The sequence below is a fragment of the Chiloscyllium punctatum genome, chromosome 20 (genome assembly GCF_047496795.1).
Source record: "Chiloscyllium punctatum isolate Juve2018m chromosome 20, sChiPun1.3, whole genome shotgun sequence".
Taxonomy (NCBI): Eukaryota; Metazoa; Chordata; class Chondrichthyes; order Orectolobiformes; family Hemiscylliidae; genus Chiloscyllium; species Chiloscyllium punctatum.
In genome coordinates, this window is record NC_092758.1 from 49,328,301 (window position 1) to 49,347,359 (window position 19,059).

The 19,059-nt window shown below is 38.1% G+C and overlaps 1 protein-coding gene across 4 annotated transcripts in view; it reads right to left on the minus strand.

The window, feature by feature from the left end:
- unc5a (unc-5 netrin receptor A) overlaps positions 1-19,059 on the minus strand; it is a 586,231-nt gene that overhangs the window by 153,742 nt on the left and 413,430 nt on the right. For all 4 annotated transcript variants that reach the window (XM_072590883.1, XM_072590882.1, XM_072590885.1 and 1 more), the window contains exon 6: positions 3,155-3,322. In XM_072590883.1, the coding sequence (XP_072446984.1) occupies positions 3,155-3,322 (168 nt within the window). The remainder of the gene's footprint in view (positions 1-3,154; positions 3,323-19,059) is intronic.

A 19,059-nucleotide genomic window follows, 5' to 3' on the forward strand; every position in this document is an offset into this window, starting at 1 on the left:
TTCCTGATCTGACTGCCTGTTTGCAGAGAAGCTGGTGCCAACCCCTGAGCTCCTGCGATCATTTCCTCCCACACCAATAATTCCATGATTGAGGTATACAGGAATGGCTTCCAAAAATAAGATGCACAGTCACTATCTTTAGTCATAAAGAACTGGCCTGGGCTTCGCACTTTCTCAAAGGCTTAAATGGTCCGTGCACCAATTACCTTTCCCAGTTCAATAAACTCTACAATCTTGGATTTCTTTAAAATAAAACTTAGTGAGCCTGGTAAATGCTAATAAATTAAAAATCTTATAGTTTCTAAAGTCTACAAGAAAGACCTTAATTCACTGGGGATCTGTGGCTTGCAGATCACAGGGCAAAATGATAAAAGACTGCTACAAGTAACATATTAGTAATTACATTATACTCTTGTTGGGAAAAGTATCATTATTGCCATCAGAGTTACTTTTCCAGAAAAATGAAGAAAGCATTTATTCATCATTTATGTTCTCAATTACTGTTAATAAAAAAAAAATCATTGGGGAATTGCCTGAGGAGATTATAGATAACATTTCATTAACTCTTACTTTTTGGACCATTTACTCTCATTAATGTGGATACATACAGATAAGCAATGAAAAAGCTCAAGTATATCAATTTATATATGTACTTCACAAGATATAACATTTAAATATATTTTTAATGATAAAGAACATAGCCACAGATTGACAACTTGTTAAATTTAATTAAAAGTAACATTTTGAAAATGCACAGCATATTGGGTACTACTTGGAAGAAAGAAATGGGTTAATACTTTAGTGTGACCCTTCAACAAAATGGCAGTGAAACTTTATCAAACTTCTACTTCAAATGCACTTTTAATATTTGCTGCTATAAATTCATATCCACAGCACTTGTGTTTTATTCCTCTAATATGCTTCCACACCAGTGATTAGATCTTAATGGACATACAAAAACACAAAGGAATAGGTTGTTCAGCTCCTTGAACCTGCTCACCATTTGATCAAATCATGGCAGACCTGATTGTGACCTCACCTCTCCATTCCTGGTCTGGATTTTTCACAAATTTCATTTTCTCACAGCAACCTATTTCTGTAACTGCAATGAATAAGGTTTTTTTTATTCCTTTCTTAGTTAAGAATATCCCAAACTCAGCTTTAAAAGTATTCAAACAGTCCACCACTCTTTGATAAGGAGACTTTCACTTACTTACTATTTTCTGAAAGGAAATATTTCTTCTCATCTTCAACTTAGTAGTCCAGCTCTGGCATCACCAGTACTCTGTTGAACTCTAACAAAATTTTTCTGTTTTTATATTTGATTCCCCTTGCAATAAATGCTAATGTGTAATTTGTCTTCCTTGGTGTACCTGCATACCCAGTTTCTATGATTCATGTACCAGGATACCCAAATTCTGACATATTGCAGAATTCTTCAATCAATCTCAATTGAAATAAAACAAGTAAATGTTTTGCTTTTTTGTTCTTCTTACCACTGTGAACAAGTCCCCTCTTTTCCAATACTTTACTCCATCTGTCAACTCTTTGCCGATTCACTCAACGTATGTCTTTACAGACTCTTTCTGTGCTCTTCACAACTTACATTGCTACTTACCTTTGTGATATCAGGAAAGTTCTCAATCATACATTAGAGCCATTCATCAAAGTTGGGGCCCCAGCACTGACCCCTGTGACACTCTACCAATTATGGCTTCCTAATATGAAGCTGATCAATTTATCTCTCATCTCTGCATTCTCTAAACTAAGTATTCCTCCAGCCATGTTACAATGTCATCCCTGCGCCATGAGCTCTTAAGTTTGCAGTAACATTTGATGTGGCATCTTAGCAAATCATTTCTGGAAACCCAAGTACATACGTTTACATTCCCTCTTTGCTCATGCTGCTTGCTACTTCCGAACTTGTGGGGTGGTTACAACAGAGAAGATATAAAAGCCATTTGTGATAGCAGACTCTAGGATGATCAAGGCTTTTTAATTTAGTTAAAAAGTTTTTGAATAGCTTGAAGGAGACCTTACTGAAGTTAGATGCAAAAACAGTCTCTCCTAGAAAAAAATAACTTATTCATTGCAGTTACAAAAATAGGTTGCCTCAGTGAGAGAATGAAATTTGTGAAAAATCCAGACCAGGAAGATCCATTAGAACTCTGCAGATTGTTTATATTAAAAAGAAATGAGAAAGACTAAGCTATTAGTTGTGTGAGGATTCATGCCCAAAGTTTTCACTGCTTAGAGAATCAGAAATGATTTATCAAATCTATAGATCTGATAGTAAAGAGTATTTAACTGGACTTTGTTTAACAAAGTGAAGGCATTAGGGAGTACATGGGATTTTGATTTGCCATGTGCTCTCACCATGTTATAAGTGTGTTTTTGTCAGAACTGTGTTTGTTTTCGTTAATTGTATTTCTTTTATGTATGAAACAATTATTCTATTCGAAACAGATCCGCAGCCTCACGTGTTTATATTTTAGTGAAAAACCACCATGTTAAGGTAAGGAAAACACAATATGACTATCAGGCCAGATTTCAGTCTGGGGGAATCTCCATTCTCATGTCCAATAGTGACACCAACTGGGATCATAGCAGTAGTTTTACTATTTAGGAAATTTAAAGGTACACGTCTGAGTGATGTTCTGCTTTTGTCATTTCTGATCTCTATTCAAACTGAATCAACAAAGTGATTTTTAGAATGATGATCACTTCTCATTATTGCACTGTTGTCAACCTTAGTTAACAGAGCTACCCCACCTTGACTATTTCTGGCCCTGGCAAAGCCTCAGTTCCAGGAGTGGTATTTGCACTGGAGGGGCCTGGAGAAAAGTTTAGCTGGGTAAGTATATGATATATCATTGGCTGAATTTGGTATTCTAGTCATGTTTGCAAAGGATTGTTAAGAATAGTTGATAATTGATTTTAATTGCTTTCTAGCAGCTTTACACAATTTTTATGAAGCTTCAACCATTAAACTTCACTACAGTGCCTGTTCTATCATAATTATTTTTATCATTATCTTAGTTTTAATTCTAGCTTTTCTAATGGCACATTATCACAAAGGATACATGCAAACATTAAATGGAGGATGTCATAAAAGTATCAAAAGAAGCAAGTTGAGTACAAATAAATTAAGTACCTGGACACAAGATTGTGCAGGATGCTTTTTGAGTGTTCTGTCCATCACAGAATGACCCACCATTCTGAGGGCTGGGGCTGGTGCAGGTGCGTGTCCTTTTCTGCCATCCTTTACCACAGGTAGTGCTACAGGACTCCCACTGTGACCAAGTAGACCAGCCACCATTTACTGTAGAAAAGGAGCAATCATAAGTACAACATGTAACAACTTAAGAATCAATCAACAATTTAATAAACTAGGAAAGTTTAGACCAATACCTACATGATAATAGAATTTAATGAAAATCTGTAATTTATTTACAGGAAAACATTGTTGATGTGACTTAATACATCGCTCTTTACAAACTCTTTTGAAGCTTTTGACAAGAGAAACCCTCTATGTGTTCAACTATTTTAACAGATGCATAAGGAAAGGAACGTTCATTTTAATTTCTGTTTTTCAACAGGAAACAATTTTACTTTTTGAAGGATTAAATTGCATTTATAACACAAAATAGCAGTTGTCTATCAAAATTAAGTTTCTAACGTACCTGAAAGCAATTAAATTGTTAAACCAATTCACTCATTACATTATGTCTGACATACATTCTCTAGCTTTTGAAGACTTCACAAATATTTAATATTTCATATTCATTGCAGGTAAGTATGATAAAGAACAGAATATTCAAAGTGTAAACATTAAATTTAAAAAATGCCTAAATGGATTTAACAATATTGTATCTCATATGTCCTTGGGACAGTTAAAGATCTGCTGACCCAAAGCTTTTGAAGCAAAAAAGTTATAGTTATACAATTACTGGCAAAGCTATTGACAAAGGCAATGAGCAGAGAAGGTAAAATCTACATATTACAAAATAATGAATGCACAAAATTATTTGCTGTGTATCTGAATGTAGAGTATTGAAATCATCAGGCGAACTCATAGTGCAAACAGAAATTTGTAAGCATGATTTGAAAGACATTCCAGAGGCATGGCTGTCGGGTGACATGAACTAGGACCTGAATATTTCAAAGACAATGATAGTTAGGAAGGAAGGGAATATTTAGAATGGTAGAGGGGTGGTTCAATTAGTTAGTTATGGTATTAGCACAGAAGACAGTGTCCAAGTTCAGGAAAACAGGATGTAATAGTAGTTTGGGTAATGATGAGAAATGATAAAAGCCAGAAGCCACTTGTGTGAGAGGCACACGAGTGCCCTAAAAAATACAAAAAATACACACAAAAGGAAAATGAGTGTTTGTCAGAAAGGTACAGAAATAATCAAGGGGACTTTAATTTGTTTATAGACTAGAAACATCAGTTGAATAAAGGTAGCCCAGCAAAGTTTACAGAATATTTTCAGGGTGATTTCTTAGAATATAGAACATAGAACAATACAGTGCAGAAAAGGCCCTTTGGCCCTCAATGTTGCGCCGACCTGTGAACTATTCTCAGCTTGTCCCCTTACACTATCCCATCATCATCCATCTGCTTACCTAAGGATTGTTTAAATCTCCCTAATGTGGCTGAGTTGACTACATTAGCAGGTGGGGCATTCCATGCCCTTACCACTCTCTGCATAAAGAACCTGCCTCTGACAGGTGTCTTAAATCTATCATCCCTCAATTTGTAAATATACTGCTTTGTACAAGCTGATGCTATCATCCTAAGAAAAAGACTTTCACTGTCTACCCTCTCTAATCCTCTGATCATCTTGTATGTCTCTATCAAATCCCCTTTTAGCCTTCTTCTTGCCAATGAGAACAGACCCAAGTCTCTCAGCCTTTCCTCATAAGACTTTCCCATCCAGACCAGGCAACATCCTGGAAAATCTCCTCTGCACCTTTTCCAATGCTTCCACATCCTTCCCAAAATATGGCGACCAGAACTGTACACAATATTCCAACTGTGGCCGCACTAGCGTTTTGTATAGTTGCAGCATGATATTGCAGCTTCGGAACTCAGTCCCTCTACGAATGAAACCTAACACACCGTATCTATTCTTAACAGCACTATCAACCTGGGTAGCAACTTTCAGGGATCTATGTACATGGACTCCAAGATCCCCCTGGACATCCACACAACCGAGAATCTTTCTATTGACCTAGTACTCTGCCTTCCTGTTATTCCTGTTATTCTTAGAACCACATGTTCTGGAGCAGTTATAAAGCAGAGTACGCCAGACCTGATAGTGCAAAATAAGACAGGTGAAAGTGCTCCTAGGTACTGATCACATAATATTATTTATTTTAAATTCAGTTTGAAAGAGAGCAGAGTGGATTCAAGGCTAGTATTTTAAACTAAATCAAGTCAATTATGATCATATGAAAATAGAGCAAGCTAAAGTAAACTGACAAATTAGATTGAGGGATAGGTCAATAGATATACAGTGTAGATACTTAAGGGAATACTTCATAATACACAGCATTGATACATGACAAGGGAAGACCCACTATCGACATTAAATAATAAAATTAAAGATGGTATCAAACCTAAAGAAAAGAATTGGAAGTGCACTGTCATGGATAGCGGAGTGGTGAATTGATTTTTTAAAAACTGTTCTCCTGACTGAAACAGATGGTTTTTAAATTTGTTTTCTTAACTTACTTCTCTTTTTTTAAAAAACACAGTGGTGTTTTCCTTAAACCCTGTGTGTGGAGTTCAACTTAAAAAAAAATCTTCATGGTTAAAACAGAATTTATTACTGCATTCAAAACCTAGCAGAATGTTCACAATGCCCCTATCTGTGAAAGGAAGAAGAAAAAGGAAAGTTACAAAGTGTTTAAAATCAAAGATATCAGAATTTGTTTAATGTGAGTTACAGTCCAATATCCAGTGATGTTTCTGGCAGCTGGCTATGCACAGAAATCCCTTTTGCAGGAACATGAACGCAACTGCATTGTTGCTTGAAGTACAATCGTTGTAAACTGGGAACTGGTTCCCTTCACACATGAAACACGGGATTCTTTCCATAAATTAGGTTTATGAGAGAGATTGAGATCAGAGAAAGGCATTCACTCAGCCTGGAGCTGGTTGCTCTTCTGGTGTTACAATCAAACAAAGGGTAGAAGATTAAAATTGTATAATGAAAGGTGACTCAATCAAAACAACACTGAGTCATGTGACTAGCTTAACCATTCAGCTAATGAGATTTTAATGGTCTGGCCAAAACTGTGGCAGTTAGCTGTGAAGCTGTTAGCAGCTAATCAAGCAATAATTAGTTTTGATGTTGTTCTTTGTAAGTGGCTGAGATAGACATCTCATCTAATATTCCTTTGTCTTAGCTTGGGTGGAACATTAATACAATACAAGGACGTTTGACATTCCAGGAGGATGATGGAAGTTTTGTTCCTCATTATGACTGATCAAAACTTTCCAGAAATTGTGGTCAACTGGGATCATGTAATTAGTAATAGCCCTAATATCAGTCTGGTGAAATGTCCCTTTTCTCAAAAATAACACAAGATAGCGTATTATATATAAAATTATGAACTCAATCTTTCTTTGTGTATGGTAAAGCAAAGTTGAACGGCAGATCATAAGTTTGGACAGAACATAGAAAAGCAACAGTATTAACAGATTCAAAAAGGTTTTACAATAAGGTTAAAGCAGTGCATTGTCCCTCAAATGTTACATGACTCCACTTGTCACAAGATATGAAATGGGCAAGTTGGCTTTGGTAGGTGTCGAAGCAAATTGTCATTAGGATATTTTCAGAATAAGTATGTTCAGTAGATCTCAGAAATATGTACTTTAAAAGCTTCTGAGGAGAATTGCTGCATCAACTTTTCTTTCAGCTCTCATAATGGACTCTCAGAAGATTTTATAAAATGTAGGGTAAAGTATGAATTGGGTGATTTCTCTCAGGAGGCTACATGCTTTAAAGAAAGAGGCTAAAGTGTTGTTTTAGTAAACATTAAAAAATAGCTCGATACAAATGAACTAACTTTCACAATCCTTCAAGTACAAGTCCTCAACAATCTTAAAACACTTACATAACAAAGGTCAAGAAGGAATATAGAACAACCTCGGTTATCCAAACATCAATTATCTGAATTTCGGATTATCCAAACATGATCTTACGGTCTCATAAAAACATCACATCAAAGAGATCGGATGAAAGGTCTGTTTCCATGCTGTATATCTCTATGACTTTGAGACTCTAAAGTGTTACCGATGCTGGTGATACTGACACCTCCTCCAGTTCCCATTAACAAAGCTGTCAACGGTTTGTAACTTTTCATGGAGTGAAATGAAGCAGGCGGTAAGAGCAGTTTGGGGCTGAGAGGAGTGACAGATATATAATACTAATAATTTTCACTTCAGTTGCTATTTTTGTTGTTGGTGGGTAACAGTCGCCAGGACTACAGCGCTTTATTCACAAGGCAACAGTTGCTTTAACTGAAGCCGCTGCCACCTCCCACACTCGGTCTATGAGCCCTCCAACCACCTGATGGCAGGAAGCGGGCTGTAAGCGTCATCGCACAGAGCACTGTGGTTGCGCAGTACTCTCTGATCACCTTTTGATCCTTGTACGATTGAAGGAGGCCTTGTGTGTGAATCCTGCTTGGTGCCTGCTTTTGGTTTTGTTTCCTGACATTAATTATCCTGATCTGTGTGCAGCATGGACCTCTCTCTTCTCAACCTTTCTCTGTCCTATATCTCTACCTTTACAGCACAATCAGTTATCCTAACAATGAGTTATCCAAACAATCAGTTATCTGAACAAAATACTCCCTGCCCGTCTTGTTTGGATAATTGAGGTTGTTCTGCACAAGAAAGAGCTAGCTAGAAATGCAAATACACAGTGACTAGAATTTCTTATTTATAAACGTAAAAGGGTTGAAAAAGTGATTTTTCTTTTCAAAAGTGAATCTAGCTACTTACTAATAGAAAATAAGGAGATACCAGATGAATTTAACAGATATTTTGCATTTTCTTCACTGAATACAAGTAATATCTCAGAAATAACCATAAATCAGATTATGGTAGAAATGAAATTAAGAAAATTATAATCACCGGAGATGTGGTATTAAGTAAATCATTGGAGCTGCAGGATATCAATTTCCCAGTTCCCGATGGACTTCAACCAAGGCTCTAATAGCAGTCCTTGAGATAGTTGATGCATTGGTTGCAATATTTCAGAATTCCCTATCGGCAATTTAGAATGGTCAATCCATGTAACCTGCACATCTCGTACTATGGGAGGAAATCGGAGCACCTGGAGTAAACTCACACAAACACAGGGAGAATGTGCAAAATCCCCTCCAACAGACAGTTGCCCATGGGTGGAATTGAATCCAGGTCCCTGGCTTTGTGAGGCAGCAATGCTGGCCAATGAGCCACTGAGAAGATGTTACAAATTTTGATTAGATAAGTTATAGCATGGCACACAGATATGTTTAGGGTAATCAGGCAAAATCAGCATAGTTTCATGAAAGGGAAATGATGTTTAATCAACTTTATTAGGATACTTTGAAAAGGTAACCTGTGCTGTGGATAAAGGGGAACCAGTGGATGTACAGCATTGGATGTACTGAATTCAAAAACCATTTCATAATTTCACATTTCAAAGATAAATGTGTAACGTAAAAGTTCATGGTGCAGGTGACAACATATTAGCACTGATAGAAGATTAACTACCTAACAGGAAAGAGAGAACAGGCATCAATTTAATCCCTTAGACTGGTTATATTTTGACCTGCAAGACTGAACATAGCCTATTCCCAGGCCGCAAACATCTGAATGTTAGGATTTTAATAAGACCAAGTGCTGACTGAATGTTTTCAATCTTACTAGAATGGGCAATTCCTTGACTATGACACTCTCTGATTAACCCCCTTCAGCCACTAAGGATTGTTCCACACTGAATTTCATAATAGGACATTTTCTTGAAGAGTATGCAGTGTGCTTGCTGCATAAAATATTGGCACATGCTACAGGCTGGATATTGATGTAGTTAAATGACACAGATCAACATGTCCATGCCCTTGAATGTTCAGTGCTTGAAATGAAGACAAGCTATCTGCCTCTCCCTCCGTAATACAAATCAATGCAAGCGACAGAGGCTGACAGCCTGTAAACTGAGCACAGACACCATATGAGCCAGCAATATGAGCCATGCAAAGATTAGTAGCCCTGAAGTCAGTGCTGAAATCAGTGAATGAGAGCAGCTTAAGAACCATAAGATGCACAAGATGGGTGAGTGTCTTTGCGTACTATGTGACCTGGCAGAAGCACAGAAGTGCTAGGTATCCCTGAGCTCTACAAAGAAAGATTGAAGGGTTGAAGTGGTTTAAAATGAGAGCAGGCACACAGGTACAGTGAGGCTGGTGGTTTGCTATAACCAACTTGCACGGATGAATGGTCAAAAAGATGGTAGCTACAGAGCATATAGGGGTATTGTTGCAAATGCATGTTTATGTCCAAGACAGGCTTTTAGTGAGTCAGATACTAGCAATAAGTTAATAATCAGGAATTTGTGCCATCTAATTTCTTGAGAAGGAGAGGAGAATCAAAAGTTGCATATCAATAAGATGAGTTGTGACTTTAGTGAGTTGCAGATGGACGGAAATCAGGTAGATTCTACTCAATGGCAAGATTTTGAAGGTCTGAGTGGAAAATCACAAGAAATATTTCTCAACATCCAGATTTTAACTTTTGAATTCTTTCCATTACTTCCCAGATTTCCAACCATTGGTCAAGCAAAAGCAGGGAGAGGAAAACCTCATCCCCTGTGTACAATGTTTGCTCCTCATTCAAGGAAGGAGGTAGATCCATTGGAAGTAATTCAGAGAAGATTTACTGGATGAATATATGGAATGGGTAGATCATTATTTGATGAAAGGTTGGACAGGCTAGGCTTACACAAACTCGTGCTTAGAAGTGTAAGAGACAAATTGATTGAAAAACCAGATCCTGAGGAGTCTTCACAGGGCTCATGTGAAAGGATGTTTCCTCTTGTGAGAAAATCTAAATCTAGAAGTTACTGTGAGAAAAGGGGTCACTCATTTAAGACAGAAATGAGTAGAATTTCTTTTCTTACCAGATTACCTTTGGAATATAATTCTACAAAAGGCTGTAGAAATTGAATATTTGAAAAATTGGAAAGTAGAGGTAGATAGATCCTTGATAAGCAAGAGAGTAGAAGTTCATTGGGGATAGGCAGAAATGTGGAGTAGTCAGTACTGGCTCAAGGGAATAAGTGACCTACTTCTATTCAATTCTTCCTCTAACTTTTGGTGCGCAGACCTCTGAGGTTTATATGTGGCAATAATTTCCAAAATCTGAAGTCAATGCATATACAGTATAATGTCAATAACACTGATTCACCTGTGCAAGACCCGGAAGTGGTTGTGCAGCTTAGCAGAAACGCTGTTTCTATTTCTGATTTGTTGGTGTATGTAAATATAAATACTTCCTACTTTTGAAGACTGATTTCTTTTTAATGATAAAAATACATGAAAATAACCATACATTTCCTGTTTATAGCATTACCTACATTTTCCTAATGCAATTGAATTTGGGGAATAAATTGAGTATTAAAGTATTAATGTTAATACTCTATTGATGTAATCCTCAACATTTTAAGACAAAACATTTTTAAACAAAACATGTAAATGCTTTTTTCCTAATTATCTTGCTATTGGCCTTATTTATAGGCAGAATAGCATAAGTACATAGGAAGCTGTGCTTCTTTTATTGTTGGATATTTTTGATATTACTGGCACACACTGCATATCTCAGTCATATCAAGACAAGTACAAAATGAGCACCACCTGCTGAAACATTTGACGCTATAGTTCATTAATATCATAGTGACTGCTAAACAGTATTTGAAAAGCTGCTTTCAGGGAGTGAGTTAACAGTTTCTCAAACACTCAGAGAAAAACATGTTCTATTTGTAAGTAGTAAAATACATTATTCCCCAAAGCATGAAGCAATAAAAAAAACCTGTGAGGTAAATAAATACTGACACAGAAAACCAAGGCACTTAGTTAATGTTGAAGGACTTAAAATGGAAATACAAATGAGACGCACAGAAATCTCAATCACATGCTGTTGCTTGATTACCAATCAGAAATGTGAATATGAGATTAAACATGCAAGTCAACTATATCCTTTTCTTGTTTATTTACTTAGTATTTTCCCTACTTTATTAGTTAACCTCTGCTTCAAGGTACAACAGACTTATTCCATAGAATCACCTTGACACTAATAAAGGTGTACAGGTTTGTTGTCAGCAAGAACTCAGTGAGTAGAATTCTTACTGATAAGTCGCAAAGTGTAACTTAAGAGACCTGAGTACCACAATTTAGGCTGACTCGTGTTAATGCAGTACTGCATTGTTTGAGATACAATTGTTCAGATGGGGTGTTAAATCAAATGCCCCTTAAGTGGGCATAAAATACCCGATGGTACTCAAGAGGAAGTGGAGTTTTCTCTGGCGCCTGGGACAATGTTTATCAATTCAGATTAATGACCAGACAATCTGTGGTACTCTCTCATTTCTGTTTGTAGCCATCTTTCATGCACATATTTTTTGCCACATAATAACATGACAGCATTGTTGGCTGTAACCAATATAGCAAGTCATGAGGTCATGAAAAATGTGATATAAATGTAAGTTGATTCCAGAAGCTATCATTTCAAATCAATATCTAGAGTAGAGTTACCTTGAAGAATTTGAAATGGAAAGGATAGTTTCTCATACAAATTCAAGGAACTTGAAATCTCAAAGACTGCATGGGCACCTGAATATTTTATACAGTCTTCCACCTCCAACTGGACTAAGAACAAGGAACTTCCAATTTTCAGTCCTTTGAAGTCCTGCAATTATATTGCACAGGATCTCAGATCATACTGGCAACTGAGTATTTTCTTTGATGGAAACCCATCCAGAAATTTGAATTTTGTCACTGAAGGCCAATATGGGATCAGTCTGTCATCCTCCTCCTTCTTAAGCATCCTTTAGTTTCTCAGTCAGCTTAAAGATCTGATCTTCTTAAAGTTTATATTTTTTATCTTCTATAACCCATTTGATGCAGCTGAACTGCTTCATAAAATTGCAGTCACGTATGGTTGGAAGTTACAATCTGTTTCAGTACCTATTGATGTTGGAGCTAGTGACAGGGGAACTGCTGATAGCAGGTTTTTGCTGGCACGTGAAATTCTATATAAAAATCTCATGAGGCGTAGGTAAAATGTATTCTGCAAGGCAATTCGTCAATATTTCCATGGTCTAGAAAAGTTTATAATCCACTGCAATAGGGAAAGATTTTCTGATAAGGTATTCATAAAACCTTCCACATCCAAAGAAATAGTGAGATCTTTTTTTTCTAGCTAAGCCAGAAGCAATTTTAAATCTTTCAAATTGATTTGGCTGACTGCCTCAGTAAAATCAAACTGATTTGGTGGATTTGTGTGGAAATGGCAATTGTTACTTTCTATTTTAAGCTTATTCTACCAATTAGCAAGTTATCTTATTATTATATTAATTCTTTTACCCCATCTAGTCTCTAGGCAAACATATTTTCCAGTATTTCACATTTTCTGATGTTCCTTTTAACTATGAATGTTACTGCAATAATACTTTCTCACTAAAATGGGCTCAGACACAAGCACACAACAAAAGCATGACTTTTTTCAGTTTTCAAATTTTTCCAAGGCTCTTGCTATTTATTGTAATCAAAGGCAACAATAGCTATGAGCAAAGCTGTCATTGAAACAAAAGATAATGAGGAAATGTGCTGGTAATCATGTGATTGTCTTTTTTCTCCAAATTACGAGACGGGGGACATTGTGTGGGGTCATTGAAAATATTACTTCTCCAGACAGATTCAGTCCAGGTTTTAGACATATACTTTGCATTTAAGCTAATGGAGAAGATACTGGTGCGTTCCTAAATTTTTTTTAAGTTTGACAGTAAAGTTCAAAGAACAAAGATGGTAGCAGTGGTTGAAATAGCTGATTTGAAAACAAAAATCATTCATAGGATGTTGGTGCCTCTAGCTAAGCCAACATTTATTGCCCATCCCTATTGTCCTGGAGAAGATGGTGGGGATCTGTCTTCTTGAATTGCTGCAGCCAATACGGTGTAGGTACACGCACAGTGTCATCACTGAGGCAGTTCCATAATTCTGATCTAATGATAGTGAAGGGAAGGCCTTGTTTAGCTTGGAAAAAAACTTACCAGTGGTGGTGTTTCCATGCATCTGGTTCTCTTGTCCTTCTAGGTATTGCAGGTTTGAAAAGTGTTGTCTATGGAGCCTTGGTAAATTGTTGCATTGCATTTTTTAATATGATGAACAGCATTGCTGTTTATTTGTAAAGGAGGAAATGAATGTTGAATGTGTTAGATGGAGTGCCAATCAAATTTCTGCTTTAACTTGGATGATGTCAAACTCCTTGAGTATTATTGGAGTTGCACTTAGAGAGTCATCGAGCTCATCCAGGCAAGTGTAAAATATTCCATCATACTCCTGACTTGTGCCTTACATTTCTTCAAAAGAGCTGACAGCCAACCCTGATGGTTCAACCTAGCATCCTTTGAAATGGAACCTGCAGCTTATATGCCTTTTGCTTGTAAAGGTAACATCTTACAAGTGAAAAGGATCATTCCCATAGAGAGGGAAGTCCCAGTCAAGCTAATCTTTTAAAGGAATGTTGTAAGGAATTTTAAACCCCAATAACAGATGGGTTGATGATAAGAAAGGTATTAAAATTAATAATTTTCTAATGTTAACTGCTAAAACCAAATTGCTATAAAACATTCTGGTTATGTTTAACTGGAGGTTACAAATTATTTCAAGGGGTGTGGAGCTGATAAAGCACAGCTGGTTAGGCAGCATCCGAGAAGCAGGAGAATTGACGTTTCGGCGTATGCCCTTCATCAGGATGCTGCCTGATCGGCTGTGCTTTTTCAGCATCACACTCTGACTCTGATCTCCAGCATCTGCAGTCCTCACTTTCTCCTAGTTACAAATGGTTTACCGGTCTATGTCAAAGCTTGTGAAATTGCTACTAGAATTTTTGTTGATAGATGTGATTTGTTTTTTTTTAGAAATAATTCCTAAAGTTTTCCACATCCACAAGAAATGGTACTGTATTTCCTTGATAAGCTTGAAACACGACAACCCAATACATTGACTTATAGCTTTAACAGAAAAGAACTTATCAAAATCTGTTTTTTCTTTTTTAAGTGAATTGATTTTATTAGTGCAAATTATTGTCATTAGGAGATTAGATTAGATTCCCTACAGTGTGGAAACAGGCCCTTTGGCCCAACAAATCCATACCACCCCTCTGAAGAGTAACCCATCCCCCCCACTGACTAATGCATCCTACACTATGGACCATTTAGCATGGCCAATTCACCTGACCTGCATATCTTTGGAATATGGGAGGAAACCGGAGCACCCCGAGGAAACCCGTGCAGACACAGGGAGGGGGATGTGCAAACTCCACACACACAGTTGCCCAAGGCTGGAATCGAACCTGGGACACTGGCGCTGTGAGGCAGTGGTGCTAACCACTGTGTGTGATTACAGCATTTTCTCAACTTTGGATACTTGCAAACTAACAAGATCTGAATAGGAAGTGGAAAAGATGAAGATCACCACCATTTATGACATGAACGATATGTTGTGACAGGATCAACACATGTACAGGAAGGAGCTACATGGCAGACAGACATAGAAAACAGGTGCAGTGAAGAGTCACAAGAGACCCTATCCATGTCAAAAGGGTATAAAGACAGCAGCTGGAAAGAGCACTGCTTCCACAGATTGTCATGGTAGGTGGTGGCTGTTCTACATGTGGTGGTTCTAAATGGTTAACACTGGAAATTAATTAAGTCCAACTCCAATTGATTATGCCATACAGGCCTCAGTTGGAATAGTAGAGTGAAGACTTACATCCAAGGTCTCCAATAGTTTAGTAACATTGGTAAGGTGGACAATATAATTTGTATCAGATTGTTGTCACACAATAAAATGCATTTCGGGCTCTTTTCATTAACTTTCAATTGGTGATGCTTAATTACCCCAACGACAAGCTGCTAATGGTTGGAATTCTAGAACAAATACAACAGTGGCAAACATCTGTAGTTTCCTATAAAACTTGCAACCTGCTAGACCTAGCTGGAAAGTCATGTTTGTTTTCAATTGGTTTTAATGCTTCTTGTTCCTTCCATTAGAAAACATATCAGAGACATATCAAGACTTTTACATTCCACTGCATTTACATACGAATGGATGAGCTGTCGATGCTGGGAGGTATCTGAAATTTCTCTGTAATGACTATAGCTCAGAATTAACAGCTGCCTGCATTTGCTGGATTCATGCTAGTGCATGGTGACATCAACTGCATACATATTACAGCCTAGGCATCATTACAGCAATCCTGAGTTTATATAAACTGCAAAGAGCATTTGTCTAGTGTGCAGCTGGTGTTCAACCACAAGAGGAGGTTAATAGAGGTGTGGTCTAGATTTCTAATGTCTGTGGTCAGCAAAGTTTTGGAAAGAATTCTGAGGGATAGGATTTATGACTCTTTGCCAAAGCATAGTGTGATTAAAGGCAGTCAACATGGCTTTGTGAGGGGCAGGTCATGCCTCACAAATCTTATTGAGTTCTTTGAGGAGGTGTCAAGACAGATCGACAACGGTCGAGCAGTGGATGTGGTGTATATGGATTTCAGCAAGGCATTTAATAGGGTTCCCAATGGTCGGCTCATCCATAAAGTCAGGAAGTATGGGATACAGGGAGATTTGGCTATCTGGATTCAGAATTGGCTGGCTGACGGAAGGCAGAGAGTGGTTGTAGATGGAGAGTATTCTGCCCAGAGGACAGTGTTGAGTGGGGTCCTGCAAGGCTCTGTACTTGGGCCTCTGCCCTTTGTAGTTTTTATAAATGACTTGGATGAGAAGGTTGAGGGTGGGTTAGTAAATTTGCAGATGACACAAAGGTTGGAGGTATCATCGATAGTACAGAGGGCTACTGCAGGCTGCAGCACGACGCAGTAGACAGGATGCAGAGCTGGGCTGAGAAATGGCAGATGGAGTTCAACCTGGATAAATGCGAAAAAATGCATTTTGGAAGGTCAAACTTGAACGCTGAATATAGGATTAAAGACAGGATTCTTGGCAGTGTGGAGGAATAGAGGGATCTGTGTGTGCAAGTACATAGATCCCTCAAAGTTGCCACCCAAGTGGATAGGGTTAAGAAAGCATATGGTGTTTTGCCTTTCATCAACAGGGGGATAGAGTTTAAGAGCTGCAAAGTTTTGCTGCAGCTGTACAAGTCCCTGGTGAGGCCACAATTGGAATATTGTGTCCAGTTCTGGTTGCCCTATCATAGGAAAGATACAGAGGCTTTGGAGAGGGTGCAAAGAAGGTTTACCAGGATGCTGCCAGGACTGGAGGGCTTGCCTTATGAAGAAAGGTTGAATAGGCTTGGACTTTTCTCTCTGGAGAGAGGGAGGAAGAGAGGAGGCCTGATAGATGGGTACAAAATAATGAGAGGTATAGATAGAGTCAATAGCCAGAGACTTTGTCCCAGGGTAGGATTGACTGGTACGAGAAGTATAGTTTAAAGATATTAGGAGGAAGGTATAAAGGAGACGCAGAGGTAGGTTTTTTACACAGAGAGTTGTGAGTGCATGGAATGTGTTACCAGCGGTGGTGGTGGAAGCAGAGTCATTGGGGACATTTAAGCGACTTCTGCACATGCACATGGATAGCAGTGAGTTGAGGGGTGCGTAGGTTGTTACTATATTTTACATGAGGATTAAATCTCGGCACAACATCGTGGGCCAAAGGGCCTGTTCTATGCTGTACTTTTCTATCTTCTAGGGAGCTGTCGTGATACAGTCAGACTGCAGCACTTCAATATTTCAATCTTTGTCTTCCAGGACAGAAACCTGCCTGAGAAGAAAATAACCCATTGCTCTCTCACTGTCTTTCTTTGCAACTCCTCTCAGCAAAGTATATGAGGTGCAAACCCACTAGAAGACACTTTCACCACACATGAAGGATTCCTGCGATTAATTTCTTCAAATCTACTCCACTGTCTGAAGCAAAGTGAATTCATTCGACCACAACTGTTCCAGGATGACATGCGTAGATTATCTGCGCAGAATATGGTCAGAATCAGAACTCCACTTGGAACAATCTTTGGTTTATCCTTTCTTTCTTCATATTTATTACTTGACAAAGTACTTTAAAAGTGAATACTCTATAAACTTGCTAAAAGTTAACATTTCGGACTTGCATGTGCATTAGCTTTTGTTGTAAAAAATACAAACTTTTTGTCAATAAGCTTTGCATATCTGATTGAGTAAGTTTATTTTGGCAATAACCTATTAATTTATTGTTAACTAAAAAAACCAGGTTGACTTGTTCTTGATACTGAACCTGGTACAGTCTGAAACCAAAACAGAAATAGCTGGAAACACTCAGCAGGTCTTTTCTGAAGATGGGTCAGTGGACCCTAAACATTAACTCTGCTTTCCCTCTACAGATGCAGCCAGACCTGCTGAGTTTTTCCAGCAATTTCTGTTTTTATTTCTGACCTCCAGCAGCCACAGTTCTTTGGTTTTCTGCTACAGTTTCACACTGATTATAATAAGCCATATCAGCAAGCTAATTAAATGTAATATTTCTGTGAGTAGTGGAAGAGTGGGACTAATAAAGGAAATAGTGTACTTTGTCAAACTTAATTGTGACAATACCTAAGAAGAACTCCATCCATGAAATGCCAGAGAGAGTTGAGATTTCCACATCCACCAGAGTTTTACAATGCGCTCCAGGTGGCAAGTTAGGTCTGTCCTGAAGTACTCACTTCGAATGTCTAAAATGATACAGGTGTACTGAACTACACAATGGAAAGGACTGCAGCTTGAGGAAGACAATGCATCTTAAGATGAAAAGAAAATAAAGGAGGTGAAAGAACCAGAGATAATGAAGATGGGGCACCTATTCCTAGAACAGGTAGTAACATTGCTACTCAGAGTATTTAGTTACACTAATATTGCTGAGATTTACCTAGCATAAAAAAACTAACTTCTCTTGTCGAACCACTCCCCTTCACTTTGCACTATGCAGTCCTTCAACCATTTAATATACCCACTATATATCCACCAAAGGGTCTCATTGCAGGTTAAAACTCAACTAGTGAATAAAGTCTATGGTATGAAAGTATTTATTTGGGTATATGGTTTTATGACCTATGCCGGTGGAGCCTTGGAAGTAGTTAGGTCTTTTGAGTAACCGTTTTCATGCATTTCCAGTGCCCCATACTCAACACATGAAGGCCCTGGAATAGAAAGTTATATGTTTACTCATGTGAAAACTGCAATCTTGGCAATCTCCATAGTCTGTCTTCTCATACTTCCTGATACTCTTTCTGACTGAAGAGGATGGTGAAGATCCCACTACTGCCAAAACACTTTATAAACATGCTGTGTGGGGAGGCTGGGGAACATCCAGTAAATGTTGACGTCAATTCAAGTCTTTAAGTAACCACTTGGATGTATCATTCCTGCTGTTTGATCTGTGGTGAATAGGGAATGCGCCATCCTGAAAACTGCCCTTCAGTCTGTCAGGTGGGCCCTCATTCTCAAGCATTTTGTGCCAGTTGAAGGGCCCAGCATTGGGAAGGGGGAGAACTACAAAGGAGGTAAAGCCCCTGTCCTTGTTCTTGTCACCCACCCCTCCTACACTCATCTCACCTTCCTAGGTACCCCATATACCTTTGTCCAAGGATCCAAAAGCAATCTCCAGTGAAGGCCCAAGTGTTGTACTGGCATTGACCCCACTCCATGTTGTATTGAGAGACTGGAGAGCTGCTGACACTTGATTGATTGGTAGCTGTTAGGAGGCAAGATTACTGATCTGCTCATCAAGCAGCCTGACAGTATCCAGGTAA